Below are 23,401 nucleotides of genomic sequence, written 5' to 3'. Positions count from 1 at the left end.
AGCTGGCTGCACACGTCACCTGCGGCCCCCGATGAGGTGCACCTCCACAGGGTCGGTTCTCTCTAAACGGCGGTCATGTGTTTTTAGAGGGGAACATTGTGATGGAAACATTTGCTCTTCTGAAGCTCGAAGGGAAATCCTGGGAGATGAGGGTAGACCTATCTGCACACAGTGTGCTTTCCATGTTCAGCGTCCGCAGGGAGAAACACCGATATAGCTGCAGCTGTCCTACATCTGTCCACCAGCTGCCACCAGGGGGCAGACCTGGAGCTCTGCCCTAAATGTGTGTCTGTCATGAGTTTAAAGTGGCCCTAATTTATGGTTTGGACAAAATCAGCAGAGTTCACACATGAAACACAGATTTTATGAGCTCGTACCTTCTGTGTAAGAGTGTAAAAGGCAAATAAAACCAATGTTACAGAACAAACAACGACTTCAACAACCTGGAATTTAACATGAAGTTAACATGAAGCCTCGAAGAGGAAATCTGATTAAGTACATGTTAGAGATAAAATCACAGCATGCAATAACAGAGCAGCTCTCAGTCTGGGTGGCTTTAAACTCTTACCCGCTTTTATCCTCTTTATTGCTCTAAATCACCAGATAAACTCAAATGACCTGTAAATATTATACAACAGCATGCACAGCATAGGTTTGAGAAGCACCAGAGTGAGAGCTGCTCTGGGTAGAGATCACCCTGCAGCACCAGCACAGTCAGTAGCCTGTAAAATGGAAAGCGATGGTTAAAGTTAAGAGTTGGAAAGAAAAGTAAGAGGGCAGGTGTTACAGCGACCAAGTGTTCTTACATACATCCCCAAAACAACAAAATATGTCATGTCAGCGATGCTGTTTGTGGAATCCAAATTTTAACTTGCATAAAAAACATTTGAAGGGTCTCTGCTGGAGTCACTGACCACCATGTAGTTGGAGCCCCGGAGCAAAACATGGGTTTACTTGTGTTTCAGTGACATACACCTCTTCAGTATTCCAGATAATTAACAGGAATAGAAGAAAAAATGAGATTTGCAGGTTCAAATTTTAGGATAAATATGCTTTTTTTAAAGAAATACACACTAGTAAAACTCTGGGCTCATCTGGTATCAACTAATGTCCTTGTTTTGCAGCAGAACTGCTTCAGCTGTATCGTCGTCTTTTCTTTGTTAGAGAGATTTAATACTTATCTCTGCACAAAACGTTTGTGCTGAACGTGAGAATGTTAGTGCAGTAAAGGCCATCGTGGGGCAGCTCTGAGGTACATCATAGACATGCAGGTACACAGGTAAGCTGCAGGTTTGCTACAGCATAGATGTGTAGGAGCTACTCTGTAGGCTCGCTGTAGGCGTGCCATACATTTTGGCTAGGTTACCTAGGTTATTCCTTCGTCTACACCTATATATGCTGTAGATATGCCATAAGAATACATCAGTATGCTATATGTGACATCACTGCGCGCCCTGTAAATGAGTGTGTCTGCAAACAGCATGGTGTCCGTGGAAACTCAACATTTTGAGCTAAAGTGGTTGAAAGTGCAGAGGTAGCCAATCAAAGAGGAGCTTAACCAACAGATCCAAGTGGTGAGAGGAGGTGAGAAAGGGAGGAGTCCACATCATCCCAGAGTTACAGTTAGACAGTTCACCTGGTTAGAGGAGCTCTTATTAGAGATTAAAGGGAAATCATCCCAGCAGGAGGTTAATTAGGAAGCTGGACAGACGGCAAGATGAGGAAGCATCTGTTCCTCCTCCGACTAACCAAGCGGCTGGGGCTGCGGCCCCTGGAGTCAGCGCTCCTGTCGGGACTCCTGTCAGGGCTCCTCCGGGACCCCACAGGCTCAGAGTAGGCGGGCTCGGGGACGCAGGTGATGCGGATTCGAGGTGTGTGAATGTGATGTCTGGTGGGGCTGACGTGGACAGGGTAGGAGGGGGGACGGGGCCGAGGTTTGTACCCAGGGAGCTTGAGGAGCTCTTCAAAGTTGATGTCTTGCTTCTCTGTGAAGGAGTTATAGTTCTTTGGGGCGATGCGGGGGGAGTTGCTCTGAGCTCGATGCATCACCTGGAAGGCAAGGTGGGTGTTTAACGAGGAGAAGACGCACATGAGGACAGGAGGAGGACAGGAGGAGGACACTCGCTGGTTTTGGTGTCCAGAGAGTGAGATCTGTGATCTGCATTCACATTTGTTTGATGGGAGGAATGTAAGCCCTCTTTACAGAAACACTCCAAAAGGCAGAAAAACATCTCACTACGACTCAGTTTGACCTTTAACACGCTGAGCTCATCACCCTGTTAGTGACGAACACGGACGACTCAAGTCACTACACATCAAGCCTTTTTAAAATGAAACTCTTATTTTGGTAGTTTCTCCGCCTGTTTGTTGCCGCTCTGCTGTTTCACCTGGAAAATGAAAGAAATCAGAAAGTTGTCACTTTTATTTATCGCAGACTCTTCTGCAGATCAGCTCCGATGATGCCTGCAGGGTGGGAAACTCGAAGCGCGTCCTGAACAAACAGAGCGCGCTGGCCTTTGATTCACACGACTCCAGCTCAGTTAGTGCTGCTATAAATGGAAACATCTGTTTGTGTGAGTCTGAGTGGAACCACAAGCTGCTCAGTGGGTAGAGTCTTGTTCCTGCTCCCACATATAAACCAGCCTTTTGTCTTTGCAGCAGAGCTTCACCTGAGTGTATGTGTGCACATTTGGATGCTAGCAGCACCTGTTTGCACAGCAGCGTCACATCCTCAGAGCGGTAAAAGCTCTTTTCTTGAAACATGTTGGAAGGTGTTGGTGCTTAACCACTTTTCCAATAGTCACAAAGGGAAAACAAACAATAGTCTGACTTTTAGTGCGATCGAATGTTTCTCATAACATGTGGCAAAAAACTTGTTTAAATGTAGCTGTATTCTTCATTTTGTCTTTATTTTATGCAAAGATTTGTTTGTAGTAATCGATCAAAAGCATCAAAAAATCAACAATCAGTTTCAGGCTCTGTGTGATGTCAGCGGGGACAGGGTGTCACTAATATGGCCACCTCTGCTGCGAGGGGCAGCCAATCAGAGCAAAGCCGCCTTGAAACAGCTTCTTCCACACTCATCAACATAAATGATGTTGCCGGTTAAATGACTTGTGCCCCCCCAGAAGCATGCACCGGCACTAAAATGAAAGAAAGTAAGGCTCGTCGTGTGAAACTGCGTGCCTGCAGGCTACCTCTTTGGCCCAGGTGGGCTTGTCGTTGCTGCTGGGCGCCTGATCCTTGTAGTGGTACAGCTGCTTCTTGTCCTGCGGCGGTCGCGCCGGCTCCTGCTGCTGCTGCAGCGACACCAGGTACGCCCGCTCCTGCTGCAGCTGCCTCTGCAGCCGCTCGGCCTGCCGCTGCTCCTCGATCTGCTTCCTCTTGTACTCCTGCACACAGAACAGAGAGACGTCAGCTGAGCGCAGGTCGAGCTGCAGAGATAAAAACAACAAGGATCACATTTCCTCAAACAAACAGGCTCGTGTGCTCAGCTCAACATGGCCTGTGTGCACGAGTGCAAAGAGAAACCTTTATGCTACTTTAATTATCCTGCACGTCTTGAGACCAGCTTGCATTTGATCTGCATGTAGACACCAGAGCACTGGTCCTGTGGTGTGTTTAGACCAAATGCAAAACCCACCCGCTGAGATTCTCCCACAGACTGCGAAGCCCGCTGACACTGCTGACTATCAGGATGAGAGAGAGCTGAAAAAGTGGAGCTCTTTGATTGAACTTTTAGATACATGCAGAAAGAATCGCACGACTTCCTCAGAAGCTCTTGTTAATTCCAGCTATCAGCTGTAGTTTGGAAGGAAGTAGCTCTGCCACTGGCTGTTAGGAGTAGACATTTGTGGGTGGAGAAATGATCCAAGAGCACTCCAGTGACTGCAACACAATTACAAAACATTTGATGGCTCAAAAATCTAATTGCCATGCTGGCTAACTCTGCTGCTGCCTCTGAGTAGAACAAGCGTGAGGTCCGTCTCTGCTGCTTCCATCCTGCACGTTAGGCCTAACACGTCAGACGCTGTCGAACCTTTGAGGTGCTTTTTGGTTATTTTAATGAATGATGCACCAAAACTAAGCAGCATGGAGCGACACTGCACTGGGGAGGAGTTGTTTTATGATATCACGAACACGTTTAATTTGATGTATCTTGATAACGACCTCCGAGCCACCTGAGCTCTGGGTGTCTTTGTTTGCTTTGCTGCAGGTGCTAATTACTTCTATGAGCTCCACCTTTTTCTTACCCCCAAGTTCTTCTCACAGTCTTTGAGCTGATCTGTGACATGAAATGAAAGTAATGGCTACTAAAGGTAAAGATGCTGGGAATGACACTGGTCTGCGTAAAGGAACGTCAGTGTGTAGCAGAGCTGCAGCCACAGGAACATGCAGAGCTGCACGCCGTCTGCAGATCTTGGTTCAAGGCAAACTTTGATGGTGCTGCACAATTTTAATATTCATTTAAAGCATCAGATTATAGAACTATTACAGTCACTATCAATGTAAAATGAGCTTTTTGAAACGCATCCCGCACTTTATACTTTACTTCTTTTTTCCCCATTTGTTTCTCTATTAATTGACTGAAAGAGGAAAATTCTTAAATATAAAAAGAAATCTTAGAGAAGCGTGTGTTCTTACGTCGAGGGTCATAAGTGACGAGCTGAATGCCATCGGCTGACATTTCTCCTCACACTGTAACGTCCCTTTAGAGGTCTGGCATTTATCTGAGCCACGTGTGAAAGACTGCAGCAGACCTTTTAGGCGTGTGTGTGTGTGAGTGACTGTGTTTACGTATCTTTGTGGGGACCAAAACGTGAACGTTTACTGTGCTTGTGGGGACCAACGGCCCTTCTGGGGACAAAATCCCAATTCCTACGAGTTTGAAGACGTTTCAGAGTCACAATGTGGGTTTAGTGTCAGGGTTAGGATTAGGCGCTCATTTTGATGGTTAGGGAAGCATTGTGTCAATTAGATGTCCCCACAAAGATATGGAAACACGGTGTGTGTGTGTGTGTGTGTGTGTGTGTGTGTGTGTGTGTGTGTGTGTGTGTGTGTGTGTGTGTGTGTGTGTGTGTGCGTGCGCACTGATCAGTTTGCACCCCTGACTGTTCTGATGTCACTGACTGAGGAAGACGCATCATCACAAACGGTGAAGCTGAATAAAGTCTTCCCAGCGCCGGTGGCCATCGACTGACACGCCCACTGCTGCGTGTGCTGATTGATTTGATGTTTGTTAACTTTTTCTGTGAAAAAAAGAAAAGCCCGACGCGTGAGTCATCTCGGCTTGGTTGGTATTGATCGATTATTGACTGGCCTCACCTTCGCGTCACACTTTATTTATTTGAGTAAACAATAAACAGGCAGACTTCCTGGAAACCGTGCTGCTTTGATTTTTAGGAACCAATGAGAGCCGACTCTGGAAGTGACTTCCTGCAGACCTGGACCTCGCTCTTTGCACCTGAACATGCCATCGCTCAGACAATAATCTTAGTGATTTGGTTTCGATTGGGACCTTTTAAAACTGACTTCTGAGGACAGAGTGTGTGCGTCATGAGCTGTTATTGTAATTATAAGAATTTAAACTTTTAAAGGGACATAAATAAGTCCCAAGCTTTGGGGCGACCGTGGACCTGGTCGTTGTGTCCTTGGGCAAGACACTTTACCCTACCGCCTACTGGTGTTGGCCAGAGGGGCCGATGGCGCGATATGGCAGCCTGGCTTCTGTCAGTCTGCCCCAGGGCAGCTGTGGCTGCAACTGTAGCTGCCTCCACCAGTGTGTGAATGTGAGAGTGAATGAATAGTGGCATTGTAAAGCGCTTTGGGTGCCTTGAAAAGCGCTATATAAATCCAATCCATTATTATTATAAAATATTCAGTGAGTGTTATTTCGGTTGCTTTCTGAGAGATGAGCGTAAAGCTGGGGTCTCATAGCCTCGAACGATTATCATCTAGTCTCTCGTGTACCTGGGGAAACCTGACCAATCGTGCCTGGACATCTTACATTTTGGGGCCAGTGGTGGCTTTTACTGAACTGAAGTTTTAGGAACGCAGCCCACTCCTTTATGGGTGAATGCTCCCTGCTCAGTACGAGGTCTTCCTTTACTTTGGGGTTTAGTAGCTGCTTGTTAGGTTGAAAGGTAATCAGTCCATCTGTTTCTCCCTTGATTCAGAGCTATTATAAATCAACTGATTTATCAGTGTGTGAAACAGAAACGTGCTGTTTGAACTCCGGACAGATTCAGGAGATTATTTTTTCTGTAGTTGTTCTTCTGACTCAAAGCGCTCAGCAGGAAATAGTTGTTTCAGGAATTCTTTAAGTGCTGCAAACACTCTTTGTGGTTTAGTTGAGGAAGTTGCTTGGATAGAGGATACAAAGAAGGCAACCATGATGCCCACTCAGCAGGAGAAAAAGCCCCACACTGTTAACTGTTAATGCACATCAAACTGACTTTAGATTAGGAGGCTGTAAAGCACTGGGTGATGGTAGAGGAAGCAAACTTGGAGCTAGCATTCTTCACCAGGTATAATGTAGCATCCTTAGCGCTTATCAGACAAACGAGGCATTTCCAGGTGCTTCTGGGTGGGAAAAACTCCTAAAACTTATTGCAGAACATAACGAAGCTTAGAAATCAAGCAAACCTAAAGCTGCTCCCAAGCTAGCCTGCACATCAGCCTCCCACTGAACTCACCCGGGAGCATCAATCCCAGGCCTGGAGACCTGAGGCCCTTCCTATGTGAATGAATCATGTAGCGTTTTAACAATTAACACAAACAAATTCAAATGATCACCACTGTGTGACAACACACAGTGAAGCCTTCCCCGAGTTCCAGGTTAGCTCACCGGAGACCACGACAAGGCCAAAATGCAGCAGCCCAGGTTTGAGTGTGACTGCTGTGCTTTCCCCTGCTCTCTCCTTCCTGTTTAGTCGTCACGGCTGCTGCATTAAAAAATGCCCAAATAATAAATATTGTTTTTTTAAACCAACGTGACCTCTGGGTCTAAGCCAACATGCTACTGCCTGAAATCTGATTTCTTTTTCTACCTGCCAGCAGGGGGCGACTGCTCTGGTTGAAAGCAAAAAAGACTTGTGGTTCTATAAATGTCCATGAAAAAAGGACTTCAATAACAAACGAGTTATCGTGGCAGCTGCACCCATCTGTGGTTTGAATGACCAAGCTCGCTACATTTGTAGAATCCAGGGTTGGAATAGGATTAACAAATCTGCTTCTAGTTCATGCTTCTGTTCTTTCACTTCTCTTTCTCGTCTTCCCCCAACCGATCACAGCAGATGTCAACACGTCTCTGAGTCTGGTTCTGTTGGAAGTCCCTTCCTGTTAACAGGGAGTTCTTCCTCCCCGCTGTCGCCAAAAAACAGTCATCTGATTGTTGAAGCTTTCACTGTAATATTTCAGATTGTGTATCTTAGAGTTTAAGGCACTTTGAGTTTTATGTGAATAAAAAATCAAAGCAGGGTACTTTGAGCCCGGCGTTAGGCTCTGCCCTTCATCAGTCTGTGTGTGTTTGTGTGTTGTGTTACCAGCAGTAGGGCCTGCTCCTGCAGGAGCTGCTGCTGCAGGATCTCCAGCTGCCTCTGCTCCTCCTCCAGCTGTCTACGGATATACTCCTAACCAATCAGCAGCCCCAGCCAGCACCACAGGCAGCCAATCAGAGAGCGACCAGGAGAAATGGAAGCGAATCGGAGCCCAGGCAACCAGTGACATCACCCGAGGAGGAAATAGAAGAAAAGGAAAAAGGAAAGAGGAGGAGGACAGCCAAAAGTAGGAGATTTGTTGAAGAGGTGTGAAAGTAGGGATTTAGTCAGGAACAGGCGAGGAGAGAAAAAAGAGGAACAGCAGGAGGCCGTAATTAGTAGAACAGAAAGACAACATGCTTATTATTAAGATGGCAGTGTTAAAGATCAGTGTGAAATCAGCTGTGCAAGAGGAAGAAATCTCTGTCTGAGAGAGCGTTAAGGAAGCGCTGCTGCGAAGTTAACTACGAGTCATTTATAAGTCTCGTGTGTTACAGTATCAGGCTGGAGGTGTGGCGACCCTGCAGCTGAAAATCAGCAACCCGAACCACAACGAGCACACGGCCCACATCTGTGTGTAAAACCTTCACGTAGCGCAGGTTTACACGTTAAAACGAGTTTTCTCTGTCTGTCAGACATGCTCCTCATCATCCGGTGAAACCTTAAAGCCTCATCATGTAGCATGTTTCCCCTCAGTCACATCACAGATTTTTCTGGACTAGAAAATGTTCTGTTGTCACATTTCACGAGTGACCGGCTCCATAAAACGATCGATACCACGTTAAAGGCTGCAGAGGGATTATATCTGCAAGCGGCTGCTTTCTGTTGCTTAAAGTTTTGGGACAAAAAGAGTAAAGAGTAATCTATAATCGCAGAATTGTTTGACATTAATTATAAACCTCTGAAATTAGAGGTTTGAGTAAATGTATTTTTAGGCTGAAGCAACATGACTGAATTTCCATTTTGGTCCAGAAACACAAAAAGCTAACTAATTACAAGCTTCTTTGATTAAATCCAATTTAAATGCCAAATTTAAAATGCATTAAAGCCACAAACTTGAAAAACGTACAATCTGAATATTTTAAATGTGGAAAACGTCATGAACTGTAGTCACACAGTTAGAACAGAAGCTCCGTGTAGACCACGACTGTTTTAAGTGATCTGTTTACCATTTTACACACATCACACGTCAAAGGTTGTAGACGGATTAAAGGAGGATTATTTGTGTTGGTGCTTAAAATATTAGCACAGCCTTTTACTGCACAATCATACATTTTTGCATAAATGTTTGAGATAAAATGAAGTTTTACAGTCATGTAGTTTTAAGCTGAGTCATGCTGACTTTTAATCTCCACTGTAGGATAAGCTCTAGAGACATTAGAAACCTTCATTTCCCATAATGCAGCTTGGAAATTTCTTTAATTCAGGTCTCATTTAAACCCTGCATGAATAATGCATGAGTGATGCAGCACGAGAGTTCTCACAGGCTGTGAAGCAGAAGTAAAATGAGGGAAAATGCTCCTTTAGCTTTCAGCTAACTGAGTGTGTAAAGCAATAAAACACAGAGCTGAGCTCAGAGTGAGGGACGGAGCGCACAGTCATCAATGATTTGGTCGGAACACCAAACCATCTGGTTTATTATGAATGTGTTGCTACAACAGTAGAGCTAATTAATTTGTGTTTATTTAACAATTGGTTCAAATTTGCTCGTGTAACAGCTGCGAGTTGTTTCCTAAGACATTAATAATAATTCTCAAAGATTAGTGAGAGCTTATTTAAGTCTCTTATTCTCTGTAAGAAGTTTATGTTCCTGTTCCCTGTTCTAGTTGTTGTAAAGCTCATTTATTTATGATTAATGTACAAATTAACTACCATAAATTCTTTCTACAGCGCCCCCTGGTGTCTGGAGGCCAGCATCTACAATATGTGAAATTCTCCTATTACATCATCTCTGTAGCGTCTTCTCTGATTTGACATTTCCATGTTTCAGTCGCTCATCAGAGTAACTGACAGGAGATGTGCTGAGAAGCCACACCCCCCCCGTATGACACCTGTCAGTCAGGTGTTTCCGTACCTGCTCTCTCTCGGCGTGCCTCCTCTCCTCCTCGCGGCGGAGCTGCTCCATCTCTTCATACCTCCTCCTCTGCTCTCGCTCCTGTTGCTTCCTCAGCTCTCGCTCGCGACGCTGTTGCTGTAGGTGGAAACCGTTTTACACAACAACACCTCAGCTGTCTGCATGTCCGTGTGTGTCTGTGTGTGCGCGTCAGGCATGTTTTCCTGGCATTTGGATGAGCTGAGGTGCTAACAAACAGGTGTGATGTGTTTCACATGCAGGAAAAGTGACTTTATAATCATTCTGATCTGTTTCTCACAGATTCAAACAGCCGAAGGACAAATCGACTTCCTGTGTGTAACGTAACAATCTATCGTTGTCATTATTATTATTATCTGCGGTCTTAAATCTACCTCCTCCAGCCGTCGCCGCTGCTCTTTCTGCTCTTCTATACGTTTTTGTCTCTCGGCCAGTAGCTGGCGCTTGTGCTCCTCGTTCTGCTGCTGCTCCAGCTGCTGACGCCGGATCAGCTCCGACCGCTCCTTATTGGCCAGCTGCAGACGCAGGAAGTCTCGCCTCAGCGTGGACTCGCCCGGAATATTGATGATGGAGCTGGAACAGGATTAAGACTTGTTTGAGTTTTAGCGTATCTGCAAACCTATGGACGAGCAGCAGTAATAATGGGAGCATATAGCAGGTCTTTGCTAAATAAAAGAGAAGTTTAGCCACCATAATGTTTTTGTTTGTGAACTCTGTTTCTGAACACCCATCATGTTTTTTGGAGCTAAGAGTGAGCATCGTCAGATGACAGGGTGGAGTTACAGAACGTGAAGTGCCTGCATTCGTAAACTGTTAAAGTGTCACATCTGTAAGTAAGTCCATGGTTGTTATATGAAGCGGTAAATTCTGAGACTGCAAGTGAAGCTACAGCTGAAGTTCCAAGAAGCTGCAGTTCCTGTAGTGGCCACTTGAGGCTGGTGTCAGCGTTGAGTCAGCTGAAAGGATGTTTAATAGACAGCTGTAGCATAGAGCAGCCAGACCTCTAACTTTAAGCCCTAAATAAATTTAAACACGTGAGTTATTTTGTTTTAAACACTTGTGAAGGTGGAAGGTATCTACAAAGACCAAATCATTGTGTTGTAACAGGCTGTAAACCGTTCATTTCTGTTGCAAAGCTGTGGGAGTCGATGGGGAGTGTCTCACTGTCGCTGCCACTCCGGCAACTGGATTTGTGGTGCTTCAGTTTTGGATTCTAGATTTCTGCCTGTTAACACCAGCAGCTACAGTGGAGGCTACGGCATGAGTAAACATACCTGGGCTCTCCTATGTCCCTCTCTTCATCCTCTTCCTCACTCCCACTGTACTCGTACTCCGTCTCATCTGAGGGGAAAACAAACAGAGATTTCAGGTCAGTGTTTACATCTGTTGACAGCGGAGGCTTCAGGCAGCTGTGAGCTGAGGTGAGTTAGTGCCTGCTCACCTCGCTCGCCCCTCCTCTTCTTGGTGCGGTCGATGTGGTCCTTCAGCTGGATGCGGACCTGCCGCTCGTTGGGGAGGTCTCTGATGAAGGGGTGCTTGAGGAGCTGCTCGGTGCTCGGCCTCTGGCTGTGACTCTTCACCAGGCAGCTCTCTATGAACGACTGGAACTTCTTCGACCTGACCGCGAGCACACACACCAGTTAATCGCTGATAGCTCTCTCTCTTAAAACAGCAGCTTCATTAAAGGGAGAGCTGCAGCTTTACCCTCTTACAGGCCACTGTCACATCGTGTTTGTGTAGAGATGTCTGACAGCATGTGTGTGCGTTTAAGTGACTCACCACTTCTTTGATTTGAGTCTCGGGGCAGGATTTCTGGGGATGAGGAAGAGCGCCCTCATTGGATGCATGTCACACAGAGCTGAGGAGGCAAAAGGAAGGAAAGGAGAGAGAGGAAAGGAAAGAAAGCAAAAAGATAGGAATTAAAAAAATTAAAAAGGAAAAATGGGAGAGAGGAGATGAGATTAGGAAAGGTGCCAAAATGTGGATAAAGGAAAGGAGAGGAGATGAGAGAAAGGAAATGATGCAAAGGTGGAGCAAGAGCAGGAAATAAGACAAAAGGGAAGGACAAGAGACAAGAAATGATGAGACATGAAATGGGAGAAGAAGACAGGAGAATAGGAAAGGAAAGGAGAGCAAAGGAAAGGAAAGGAAAGGAAGGGAGAGGAAAGGAAGTATTTAAAGTTGCAGGATAAAAGAAGGGGAGGGAAGGAGACAGGAAGAAGAAGAAGAGGTGCAAAGCAGAAAGAGAAAAAAGAAAAAGACATCGATTTAGTCGTTTAGCTCGCAGACAAACTGTGCTGTGAGTGTCAGCTGATAACGGTGTAATCACACTTACGTGGCGCTCCCTCTGCCATCTCTATGGCTGTGATACCGAGCGACCACAGATCACTCTGCAGAGAGAGAAACACGAAACGTTCACATCCTCCCAACGTGTTACCGACTCAACACTTTCAGGAGATCGGCGCGCCAATCGGTGTACTTGTTAAGCGATAAAAATACAGTCAGCTCCCCATCTGTGCCTGTGCTGGAGATGCCCGTCTTTAACATTTCAACCATATTATTATTATTATGTTTCTGTTTTTAGGTGCAGATCTGAGCTGTTCGTGCTGTCAGACGGACTCAGGCTTTCTCGTCACGTAAAGCCCCGGAGGGTTGGAGTTAATGGTGTAGGCGCACATCCTCCACCAGCTCGCCACAGGGGTTCGTCCTGTCCCCATTACAGCGCGCTCCTCTTACAGTAACCGCTGCAGACCCACTGATTTCAGCTCTCTGAAGGAACGATACTCGTTTCTGTTGGTGCGCTCGGGTAGCAATAATCACAGATTACACAACTCCAAAAAACAACAGATATGATGTGAGAGGGATTGTTTTTAAAGGTCAGTGCGCGCTGTTTGTTCACAGCTACAAGCAGTTTGACTCGGACGAGAAATTGAACTACAGGAGCTCCGTGAGGGCAATTTAATAAAAAAGAAAAGCAGGAAAAACTTTACCTTTTCCTTCGTTTTAAAGTGTACTTATTTAGGTTTGTTTGACCAGTGTGGAAAATCACGCGTGCACTGTTAAACTGGATCTGTACTCGTGAGATCTTATCCCAGCTTATTAAGTGCAGATTTAAATGCTCCTTCAGTTCAGATCAAACAAACACGGAGACGTCACTGAGCTCCAACAGCCTGATCAGATCAGCTGTTACGCTACTGTTTAGCATCCAGGCAAAAACACGATTTATGAAGCGTAGCTGAGCTGGAAATCCGCCCATAAACTGTACAGCACTGCTGTAACTTTGTAATTAAAACAAGACGCAAAACTAAATATGAGCAATTTGAAGGGATACATACAGACACATTAGCACAGAGATGGAGGATGAGAGCTGTTATAGGAAAACCTCAGAGACAAATGCTGTCCTATGGCAGGATGAAGACAGCGAAAATCGACCAACACGAGAGAGCGTCTCAGGTCATCCCATACGACTCCTGCTCAAGCTTTAAGCTGGTGCTAACATGAAGCTGGGGAGGCTGAGAATGACTGGTTCATTTTGTTTGCTCGGGGCCCAACAGAGGAGACACTTTTAGCAGGAAAAACAAGCTCTATAAATCATCACTTATCTTATATGATCCTGTGCTAATGACTTCACCCGAGTCTCCTTTCGTTTATCAGGTAAACTGGCGTCTGTGCAACACCAGCTGTGCTGTTTAACCTCACAGAATCAATATGAACTAAACCCTAATCCATTACCAACGATAGGATCAACACAAAACCAGCACGACTGTGTGAAATGGCTCCACACGCCACTAATACAAGCGCCCGTGGACGATGTTCTCGGGTTCCACAAACCGAGGGCTGAACGATCTTCTGTTTTCAGGAAACTCAGTGGTGGTTTAGTGCAGCATAGGTTACCATGACGATGTATCCTAGTACAAAGTTAAGCCTAAAGTTAGCTCACCGAGTCCTGAGGCGACTGTTAGTTAGAATAAATTACCTTGAAGTCATACGTGGCATCAGGATTCTCGTCACAGGCGATGACCTCCGGGGCCATCCAGTACGGGGTCCCAATAAACGTGTTCCTCCGTCCCACCGTACGGTCCAGCTGAGCACTCACACCAAAGTCCACTGCACACAAAACACTGTTCATAGCGCTGCGGTGCAGTGCCGAGCTGTACATGTTATGTTTTTGACAGCACGCATCCAGAGCGGCCCCTCAGGAGCCTTCTAACTATAACACAAGTCACCATAATTAGGATGAAACTTAGAATAAATGCTGCTGCTTCCTCACCGAGTTTGACCTCCGCGTTCTCCGTCAGCAGCACGTTCTGGCCTTTGATATCTCTGTGGATGACCTTGTGCTGGTGGAGGTGGGTCAGACCCTGGAGACAAGGGGAAACAAGTGGCAAAGGTCGTCTTACGATCCAAAACAGAACAGCAGGAGGCAGAGGAGAGGCTCGCTAATCCGTGAGCTTCATCGCTTCATTATTTCAGTTCAGCTCTTTGAGGCCAAAATATGCAGATACACAAAACCAGGTGTACATGTTAGATTTGTATTGTTGATTGTCATTTATAATTAACCAATCTGCATTTTTCCTTACAAATCTGTCATTTATATTTATATAAATGTTATAAATTTGATTTCATTTATTTTAGATGCATTTACAAATTTCCTTTCTTGTCAGTTTTGTCCACACACATGTGGCAGACTTTTTCTTTTTTGCAAAGACTCTGACGGTGTTCCTCTGGGAAACAACTGGGTGTTTCTTCTTTGTGGGAAAACATGTAAACATAGGCGACAGCGTTTTGGTTCTTACCCTGAGGATCTCTCTGCAGATGTAGGCGATCCACTCCTCCTTCAGGGAGTTCCCTTTGGTGTTTTTGATCAGATCTGTCACCGAGCCGGCCCCGCAGAACTCCATCACCAGCTGCACAAACATACGTGCAGTTTTTGGGTTTATTATTAACTGTTCACTTCACTGCAAACCTCTATCAGTCATCTCATCCTTTGATCTCTATATACAGGACGTGTTGTCGTTGTGGGTCAGGGGAGCTTTCAGTCAGACTGATTTAAGCTCAGCTAACAAAACGTGTTCGTGTGACTAACCCAGAGCTGGTCGTCCACTCCTGGAGGATTTTTCTTGATGAAGGCTCCATAATAGGTTGCTATGTTCCTGTGGTGGCTGTACTTCTTCAGCATGTTGATCTCGGCTTTAATCTCCTCCTCCTCATCCTAAAGCACACAAACGCAGAGACAGATGCAGCACAATGCCAATAACACACACGGTCCCAGTATAACAGAAAGGCTGGATTAAAGACGGTGTGTGTCACTCACGCCTGTGACATCCATGACCTTGATGGCAGCGAGCTGGCCAGTTTTGACATGGCGACCCTGAAGAACACAGGTGGAGAGGCGATCAAAGACATGAGTCACGGATTTGGATCTAGGACACATTTACTCAACATTTCCGTCCCTTAATCTCTTAAGAACAGAGCAAACCCAGTTTGCTTCCTCTAATTCCTTGTTTTGGAGCGATTTCTGATGGGCATCCAGATGAGCAGGCCTTAGCCCTCTGCAGAGCAGGTTTCTGGGGACATATTTATGTTTTGCACTGTCCATCTGTCCAGAATTTGTGGACAAACAAAAGTGTACAATATACAGTCAGAGACTCTTTTGCAAATATGGTCTCAGTAAAGGTTGACATATTATGGATCCAAGTTCCAAATACTGTTCGAAAATACAGCAACAGCCCTTATTCTCAGTATATTCAGCTGGAAAAAAACACCTTTACCATGAAACTTCAAAGAAAGAATGATGATGATGATGATACAGAATCCATCTAACCCAATGTCAACTCCTTCAATAGGCTTCCTCAACGACTAAAATAGAAGCCGGTAGATCCAGATGGAAGACGTTTGATTTTTAACATGTCTTTAGTGTATGAAAGTGTGCATGTAAACCCAAACTGTGGTCCTGTGTGCATGCTAACTGGACTGTAAGGAGCCCGGCTGAGATTGGAGAGGAAACTATACAGCTGACAGAGAACCAGCGTTCGAAACCTGACAAGCTGTTTTTGTGGCTGCTTGAGACTTGGGGAAGTCGATGTCTCATTGCCATATGAAGCATCATATTATGCCTCATTATTATGGGGTCTCCTACTAACCTGCTACGCCAATCGGCATGTTGAAGTGTCCTCGGGCGAGATACTGAACCCTGGGCTGCTCCCAGTGCATTCACAGTTATGTGAATGTGTGCATAAATGTTGGGTACAGAGAAAATGAACGCATGTATGTGATTGGGTGAATGAAGCTTTTAGTAAAAATGAATTAATTAGAGTAGAAAAGCACCGGAAGTGCTGCACACCTGTATTTCTTCTGATGGCCAGCAGGGGGCAAAAACAAGTCTGACTGTAGAGAACTCTGTGAGAGGAAAGGTTTGGTTCGCTCTTAGTGAACACTTTCCTGATCTATTCACAGTCTCAGTTGCTCGTTTCAAGGTTTTGTAAATACAATATTATATTTATTAAATATTAACACTCAACAGAGTCTAAAAGGATAACTGCCACATGAGTGTGCAGCATCCCTCTTTGGTTTGTCTAGCCGATGACTTCACACTAACTATGATTGCATTCTTTCCTTTTACATACTTTTTGCCACATGTCTTACTACGTGATCCCGTCTGACAACACACTGTTCTGATCACAAGAGATCGTGTGCCCACGAGAGATGTGTCTGTCTGCAGCTTCCTCCAGCGATAAAAGCACGCCGCTTGCTTGTTTATCGTCGCTGTTACACTTCACAGACGTGTGCAGCCAGATAATCGTCACAGAAGTGAAAAATGAATCACCAGAAAGTACCCTTCACATGTAGCAGAACACTGTGCTTTGCAAACACCTGAGAGCTCCTCTGCTTTTGAATTCAAGTGGGATGCTTTTACATATTCATGCTGTACTATTTATTCATTTTAAGCTCATTAATTCACCTTTAAGTTTGGCCTGGTCTAGAGTTCAGCCACGTGTAGCTTGTCAGGTAGATGAAAACGACAAAGAGCCAAACAGAAGTAAGAATCGATACTTTACGTTACATTGAGCATCGAGCAGCAGCTCTCTGGGAACAAAATTCCTTATTGGTGTTATAGATTAGATTAGTTCGCCTTGTAATCGGAAGGTTGCCGGTTCGAGCCCCGGCTCCGACAGTCTCGGTCGTTGTGTCCTTGGGCAAGACACTTCACCCGTTGCCTACTGGTGGTGGTCAGAGGGCCCGGTGGCGCCAGTGTCCGGCAGCCTTGCCTCGGTTGCTGTGGCTACAATGTAGCTGCCATCACCAGTGTGTGAATGTGTGGATGACTGGATGTGTAAAGCGCTATACAAATACAGGCCATTTAGTTCATTTACCAGAATAGCTGATAGGCTGCTGGAACGATAACAGTAACTCAAACAGCTACTTGTAACAAACAAGGAATACAGACGTGCACAACACAACATGTTGAACCTTGAAACTGATGTTCCACAGCAGCAGAAGAACACAACAAGTGTCCTTCCTGTTAGCTAAGAGGACGAAACTGAGGCTACAATTCACAGGTTCACCAAAACTGGACAGCAGAGGATTGCAAAACGTCGTCTTGTCTGTGTTTACTTCTCCTGCAACATTCCGATGCTAGGGCCAGACTTTGGGGAAAACAACACGGCGCATGGATCCACCCTGCCTTGGATCAGCAGTTCAGGCTGCGGGTGGTGTAATGGTGTAGTACCAGCTGAGCGTCATTTAAACACCAACCTATCTGAGTATTGCTGCTGACCATGTCCATTTCTTTATAACCAGCGTACCCAACTTTATGTTGTGCAACATAACACAACATGTCGCACAGTTTAAGTCACCTCAGTGAGTTCACTGTACTCACATGACCTCAGCAGTCACCACATCTTAATCCAGCAGAGCACCAGATTTACATTATGGATGCTATCATGTCAGGTCTGGCTGTACCTAACAAAGTGCAAACAACTGTCCCATTAATAAAATAATTCATTCATGGTCAGCGCCCCTCGCCAAGGACTCGCTGATATTTATACTCCCAGACGCTGCAGATATAACGCAGAATAACCATGCGTTCAACTCTGCATTTAAAATATAAACTATAACAGGAAACTGTTCAACTCATGGCTTCAATCTCCGGTTTGTCTTTCCAAAGGTAAAGGCCCCGCGCTCACTGCAGGGCACATCGCCGCAGCCTGTTAGCTCCCATTTTTTCAGCACTGTGACGACTTTGAGTTTAAATAATTTACAGTGAAGCTGAACTAAAATCCAACACTGAGTCTAACGTCTCCTCCTCCTCCTTCAAAGCGAAGCCGGTATCACAGCAGCTGTTAAAGCGAGAAAGTGGAAATTCATCCACCTCACTACACACACACACACACACACACACACACACACACACACACACACACACACACACACACACACACACACCATTTCCTAACGGTAACCTAGCAACAGGCCTGGCAGTGAGGGCAATGAATGAATGTGGGGTTGGAGGAGGCAAAGCGATGGCAGTTTGTGTGTGTGTGTACATGTGTGTGTGTGTTAGAGGCCATGATATTTCACACACTGGGTCACTTGCACATGTGAGTCCCTCAGATTCAGACACACACGCTGAAATAGACAAGCTCACACACACACACTCACGCAGACGGCGTCTCGGTTACTCAGCGTTGCATCAGACACTGAATATATCTGACAGGCTGAAATCACCTCGGAGTGCTGAAAGTCTCTTGTTCTCTCCCCGTCTCTCTTGTGCGTCTCACATCTTTTGTTTCCTGTTTCATCGCGCCGACTCCCTCGATTTCTTTCACCTGTGCCAAGTGTTCGATAATTCAGCCTTTGGAATCATCAATAACTTTAGGAAAATGTCAGTTTTTTGCTTTAAAGCTGATCTAAAAACCAGCCTGATGATTCACAGCGTGCTAACAATGCCAGTCACATTTTACCGAAAGCTGACCTTGGATCTGTCGTTAACGATCCAATCGAAACCTTTCTAGTCAGATGCCATTTTAGTAGATGTGCTGTGAACCGACTCCAACCTTCACCCACCAGCTGCCATTAAAAGCTCAAGTGTACACCAGCCTCCCTTTAAAATATGATAATTAGTTTAGTCTCCACTGTCTCCCAGTCAGTTCTATGACAGACAGGCAGGAGTGGAAACCACAAAGCAAAACTGTCCATTAATGTCGGTGTAAAGCTTGATTCACGCTCGCTCTGATCGGTCTCAATAACAAACAATGCGTTCGTACCTCCGCACGAGAAAATGTGCACAGCTCTAAACTCTGAGCTGGCCTAACAGTCGGGGAAAAACCTGACGAATGAACACAAATCACACGCACCTTTCCTGCTGTCTCTGTTTATTTACGCGGCGAGAATAAAACTGATTAATTACACCGAAGCATCTTTTACAGCAGGTGTCTAAATCATTTTAGCTCGGGGGCCGCAAACAAACAATTTGATCACAAGTGGGCTAGACCACCACAACTGCTGCATAATAACATACAGTACTGTGCAAAAGTCTTGAGCCACCACTAATTCCTTTATATTCTGCAGGAGAATGGGAAAAGATGCAGTAATGCATGGAAACATGGAAAGTCATTTGGTATGACCGCCTTTACCCTTCAACACGGGCTGAACTCAGCTTTTTGTCATCAGGAATAATTCTCAGACATCAAAGTTCTTCTCTGGGAGTTTGTTCTGTTAACATCGTCCCACACTGCTTCAATAATGAGGCTCTGTGCTTTTCTATTCATGTGTGTTTTTAGTGCATTGTCTCTTTGGGGTCATTGTTTCCAGATGGTATTGTATCCGATCGCACTTTTATATGGAGAAGATCTGCAACACCATTGGATGAAATGCAGCCTGAGACCATGACAGACCCCCACTGTGTTTTCTAGATGGCTGTGGACTGTAACTGTTGGACCTCTCTCCTGATGAGGCCTCAGTAAACAGTGCAAACACTGAATGTCCAGATACATCGCTCAGGTTCTGTGTCAGATCTTTGCTGGATTTTTTAACCATTTCTTAATGACTTCCAGCTTGTTTATTCACTGTAGATCATTTTCAGGCCTTCTCTGTTCTACACGTGTCCGGTTTCCTCACGCTTTTAAGGACACACTTTACATCATGCTTAGATGTGCCATGTTTTTAACTAATAGCTCTTTGGGAATCACCTTGATGGCGCAAAAATACTATTATATGTCTGACAATTATTTTTGGCATCTTTCATAGTTTCAGCTAAGAAATGTGAACAATCAATGTGATACAAGGTTATTTACTAAGCTGTGTAGACACAACACTGATTTATTGCTTCAGTTAGTTCCTGTTTTATGCTTTAATGAGGTCACACTCATAGGTCAGTGTAAAGTGGACTGAAAAACTGCCAGTGCTCAAAGAAAAGTTTTGAAAATCCTTTAGAAATCTGGAGAACTGCTGCAATAATGATCAGCAAGCAACAAACATTTAAGGGGGAAAATAAGTAAATAAACAAACGTCAACATACGAGGAATGTTGGAAAGCCCGAGTGTAAGTGAGGCAGGAGGTACATGATACACTGACGTAGGCGATTAACTGACAGGTGTAGCACAAAGAAGGCAGGAAGTATAAAACAATATGCTCTAATATAATAAAATAAAACAGGAAGTGCCTAACGATGGTGATCATCCTTCTCTCTGTATGTAAGGTTTGTTCATTAAAGCCTGAACTGTCCAGCCCTGCGATTTAAATACTGCCCATGGAAACGCTCCACACCAGCCATGAACTCGTCATATTTAGGATTCAGTACATTCTCTTCCACTGGTCCAATTCAAGTTCACGGGGGGGCTGGAGCCTCTTCCAGCTACCTCGATAACTGCATGTCTGTAGAGCGTGGGAGGAAGAACATGCAGACCCCACACAGGAAGATGGTGGATTTAAACACAGAATCTTCTTGCTGTGAGGCAACAGTGCTAACCACTGCACCATGAGAAGATCAAGATCAAGATAAAGCTGAAACGTATGACTTGGCCTGTTTCGCAATGGAAAATAATCTTTTCAAAAATTCCTGGATCCAGATCTCCAGATGTTACTCATGCCCAGCCGGGACCAAGCTCCACCTTGGATCAAGTTCTCATACAAATCAATCAACAACTTTCTGACTAATTATTTTAAACATAACAGCACCTTTACAGTCTGACAAAGTAGCAGCCTGTCTCACTCTTCCTGTTGATGGTACACGGCTAAGTCACTAGTAGGCAGCAGCTTTGTGCAGCTGAAGCTAAGTTATAATTCGAAAAGTCAGTAAACCTGCTCCCTGGACCTCGGGTTAAGTGTGTGAAGTGCTGCTGTGACTGCAGGACAAACGGCAGCGATCCAGCACGATGGGGCAATAAAAGGCGAGGCAGATAACGGCGGCGAGATGAGAGGAAGAGATAGCATCTCACAGAGGCTCTTTGTTTTGCTATCTCTCTTCCTCCAACACCGACGGCCGGCCAGACGAATCTCCCAAAGGTGACACAGAGCTCCCAGCGTGTGTTCACGTGTGTGCGCGTGCTCGAGCCAGATTATGGAGGCCGGGCGGCATGAGGAAGCTGCATTAAAACATCACCCGAATCCGCACATATGCAGGGAGAGAGATAAAGATAGCAGCAGAGGGAGAACAGAGGGAGGTGGCAGGTGAGGAGGAGGCGGAGGAGGAGGATGACTGGAGGTAGAAAAGGGCAGAATATCCTTTTGAGGCTGCCTCAGGCGTAAAAACACACCTCAGGTCCTGCGTTCAGACAAGCCTCGCATTCCTAACCTGAACACAAGCCCCGACACATTACGACAGAAACAGACTGACAGACACAAATTAGCGTTTCTCTCTCTGCGCTCTAATGTAACAACACGTCCTCTGGAAACGGCGAGCTTGTGCAACCAGCGTGGGCTTTTGTCTGCGTCCTATTGTCGCAGAAATACACAAATTCACCACGTTTGGCATTTTAGAAGTGACTGCAAAAGGACAACTGAAAATATGAAAACCACAGTTTCAAAGAAGCATTATTCTCTGTTTTAAAGGAGCTTAAAAGCAAACACTGGAGGCCAAAATACACCAAACAGCAGGCTGTTATTTTGTTTTCAAACCCCCATACTGGCAGCAGCTAGACTAGCTTATCATCATTCCCAAGGCATGAAATACTGCCATGCTGTCAAAGACAATTTAGTTTCAGAGAAACTCAGATCTGCTTTTGTGTCGGTGCCACGGCGCATCAGCGGCAACGAAAGTGAAAATGATGTCATTCCTAACTCGACAGGTATGGATGTCAGCAGTCCTTGGGGTCACACTTTAAAGCAATACTGACTCTTGACTGCCATTTTTTAATGCAGGGGTCGGCAACCCTGGGCACGAAGGGTTAACTGATGGCACAACTATAGTTGGACTGGCCATTGGTATGCCCGATGTGATTTTTCGTTTTTATGGGTCGATGATTTTTGTTCATTCGTTTGTTTGTTTGTTGTTTTGTTTTTTGTAACGGTATAAACAATGAAAGGTGGTGGATTGGCCAGATGCTGGCAGATGTGTAAAAATAACTCAATTGTTTAGTCGTGTCTGTGGCGGAGCTCCCACTGAGGCCAGCAGGTGGATGAGGGAAAGGGGAGGCAGGAGGAGAGACCCGAGGCGGCCGCCGGTCCGAGCATCAGGTGAACTGAACTTCAGGTAAGAAATTATGACCTGCAGTCCATCTGGGTCAGATATAAACCAAGTTTAGGTGGAGATTATTTTTGTTATGCTGACTTTTTCGTACTGCGTGCTAGCTAGCATGACGGAGTTTCTATACAGCTGTTCGGTTGCTATGATGTTACTGATGGTGAACTTTATTTTATTCATGAGGTTCGTTAGTAGAGTTGCCAACGGCTCCTTAAAAATGGAATGGTCCCTCATTCAGAGAAAATATTACACGTTTCGTTTTGAGCTGAAAAGGAACACAGTTTGTCCCGGACTTCAGCTACAATGGAAAAAGACACAAAGCTGGATTTATGGATAAAAGTGTTTGTTTTTTTTGTTTCAAAATAGCTGATAACTATTCGCAGACAGCTGCCAACATCTGCGAACAAATATCATTCTGTAAAGTTGTTTTATAAAGCGTGTAACTGTTCGTGTAGAGTGTTATTAAATTTATTGCTAATACAGTCATATGGCACATTGATTTCTGAGGAAATTTTAGATGGCACTCATCATCAGAAATGTTGCCAACCCTTGTCTTAATGTCAAAGAGGCTGTAGATGTCTAACGCCTAAACTTAAACGTGACACCCAAATGCATGTTTGGCCCACACCTGGGCCACATCTGGCCCTGACTGAGGCTGTCTGGTTGCCACAACTAAGCCGCTGCTGCACCTTAAATTCGCCAGGTGTGCTGTGACACCTGGAGCAAAGCTGTCCCATACAACCATTCAGAGCCACATCCTGCACACAAGTAAGTGGCAAAATAAGACAGTGTTACCCCATAGTTGACTGCAAACGTGGCTGAAATATGAATGTTTAATTTAAATGGGTATTTCTGTTGCCGACTAACGAAGGCAGCAAGTCAATTGCAGACTCCTGTTTGACATTCATCACCCAAACTGCACTGCTGTCATTACTGTCCTATTTCCAGTCCTGAAACACTACATTAATTTCTACCGGCTCCCTGCTTGCACATCTCAGCTCCGGTTTCTTCTCTGTGCCAGTGGGAGCTCCCTCTCCTCACCTTGTGCTCTCACAGTCTCTTGTGTGTTAAAAATAAAGAATGAGAGGT

The 23,401-nt window shown here is 45.2% G+C and overlaps 1 protein-coding gene across 11 annotated transcripts in view; it reads right to left on the bottom strand.

The window, feature by feature from the left end:
- tnikb (TRAF2 and NCK interacting kinase b) overlaps nt 1-23,401 on the bottom strand; it is a 64,134-nt gene that overhangs the window by 20,146 nt on the left and 20,587 nt on the right. For 6 of the 11 annotated variants that reach the window (XR_003273455.1, XM_026180618.1, XM_026180613.1 and 3 more), the window contains exons 3-16: nt 14,945-15,001; nt 14,717-14,842; nt 14,427-14,537; nt 13,901-13,991; nt 13,607-13,737; nt 11,966-12,020; nt 11,410-11,488; nt 11,072-11,247; nt 10,905-10,971; nt 10,005-10,203; nt 9,613-9,729; nt 7,545-7,631; nt 3,198-3,392; nt 1,750-2,049 (exon numbers count right to left, since the gene is read on the bottom strand). Coding sequence is in view for 10 of the 11 variants with exons in the window: in XM_026180618.1 (XP_026036403.1) it covers nt 1,750-2,049; nt 3,198-3,392; nt 7,545-7,631; nt 9,613-9,729; nt 10,005-10,203; nt 10,905-10,971; nt 11,072-11,247; nt 11,410-11,488; nt 11,966-12,020; nt 13,607-13,737; nt 13,901-13,991; nt 14,427-14,537; nt 14,717-14,842; nt 14,945-15,001 (1,791 nt within the window). In the remaining variant the exon portion in view is untranslated. The remainder of the gene's footprint in view (nt 1-1,749; nt 2,050-3,197; nt 3,393-7,544; nt 7,632-9,612; nt 9,730-10,004; nt 10,204-10,904; nt 10,972-11,071; nt 11,248-11,409; nt 11,489-11,965; nt 12,021-13,606; nt 13,738-13,900; nt 13,992-14,426; nt 14,538-14,716; nt 14,843-14,944; nt 15,002-23,401) is intronic. The other 5 variants (XM_026180615.1, XM_026180622.1, XM_026180621.1 and 2 more) reach the window with 2 other exon arrangements.

Source organism: Astatotilapia calliptera, chromosome 9 (genome assembly GCF_900246225.1).
Source record: "Astatotilapia calliptera chromosome 9, fAstCal1.2, whole genome shotgun sequence".
Lineage (NCBI taxonomy): Eukaryota > Metazoa > Chordata > Actinopteri > Cichliformes > Cichlidae > Astatotilapia > Astatotilapia calliptera.
This window is presented reverse-complemented; position numbering and strand designations above follow the sequence as displayed.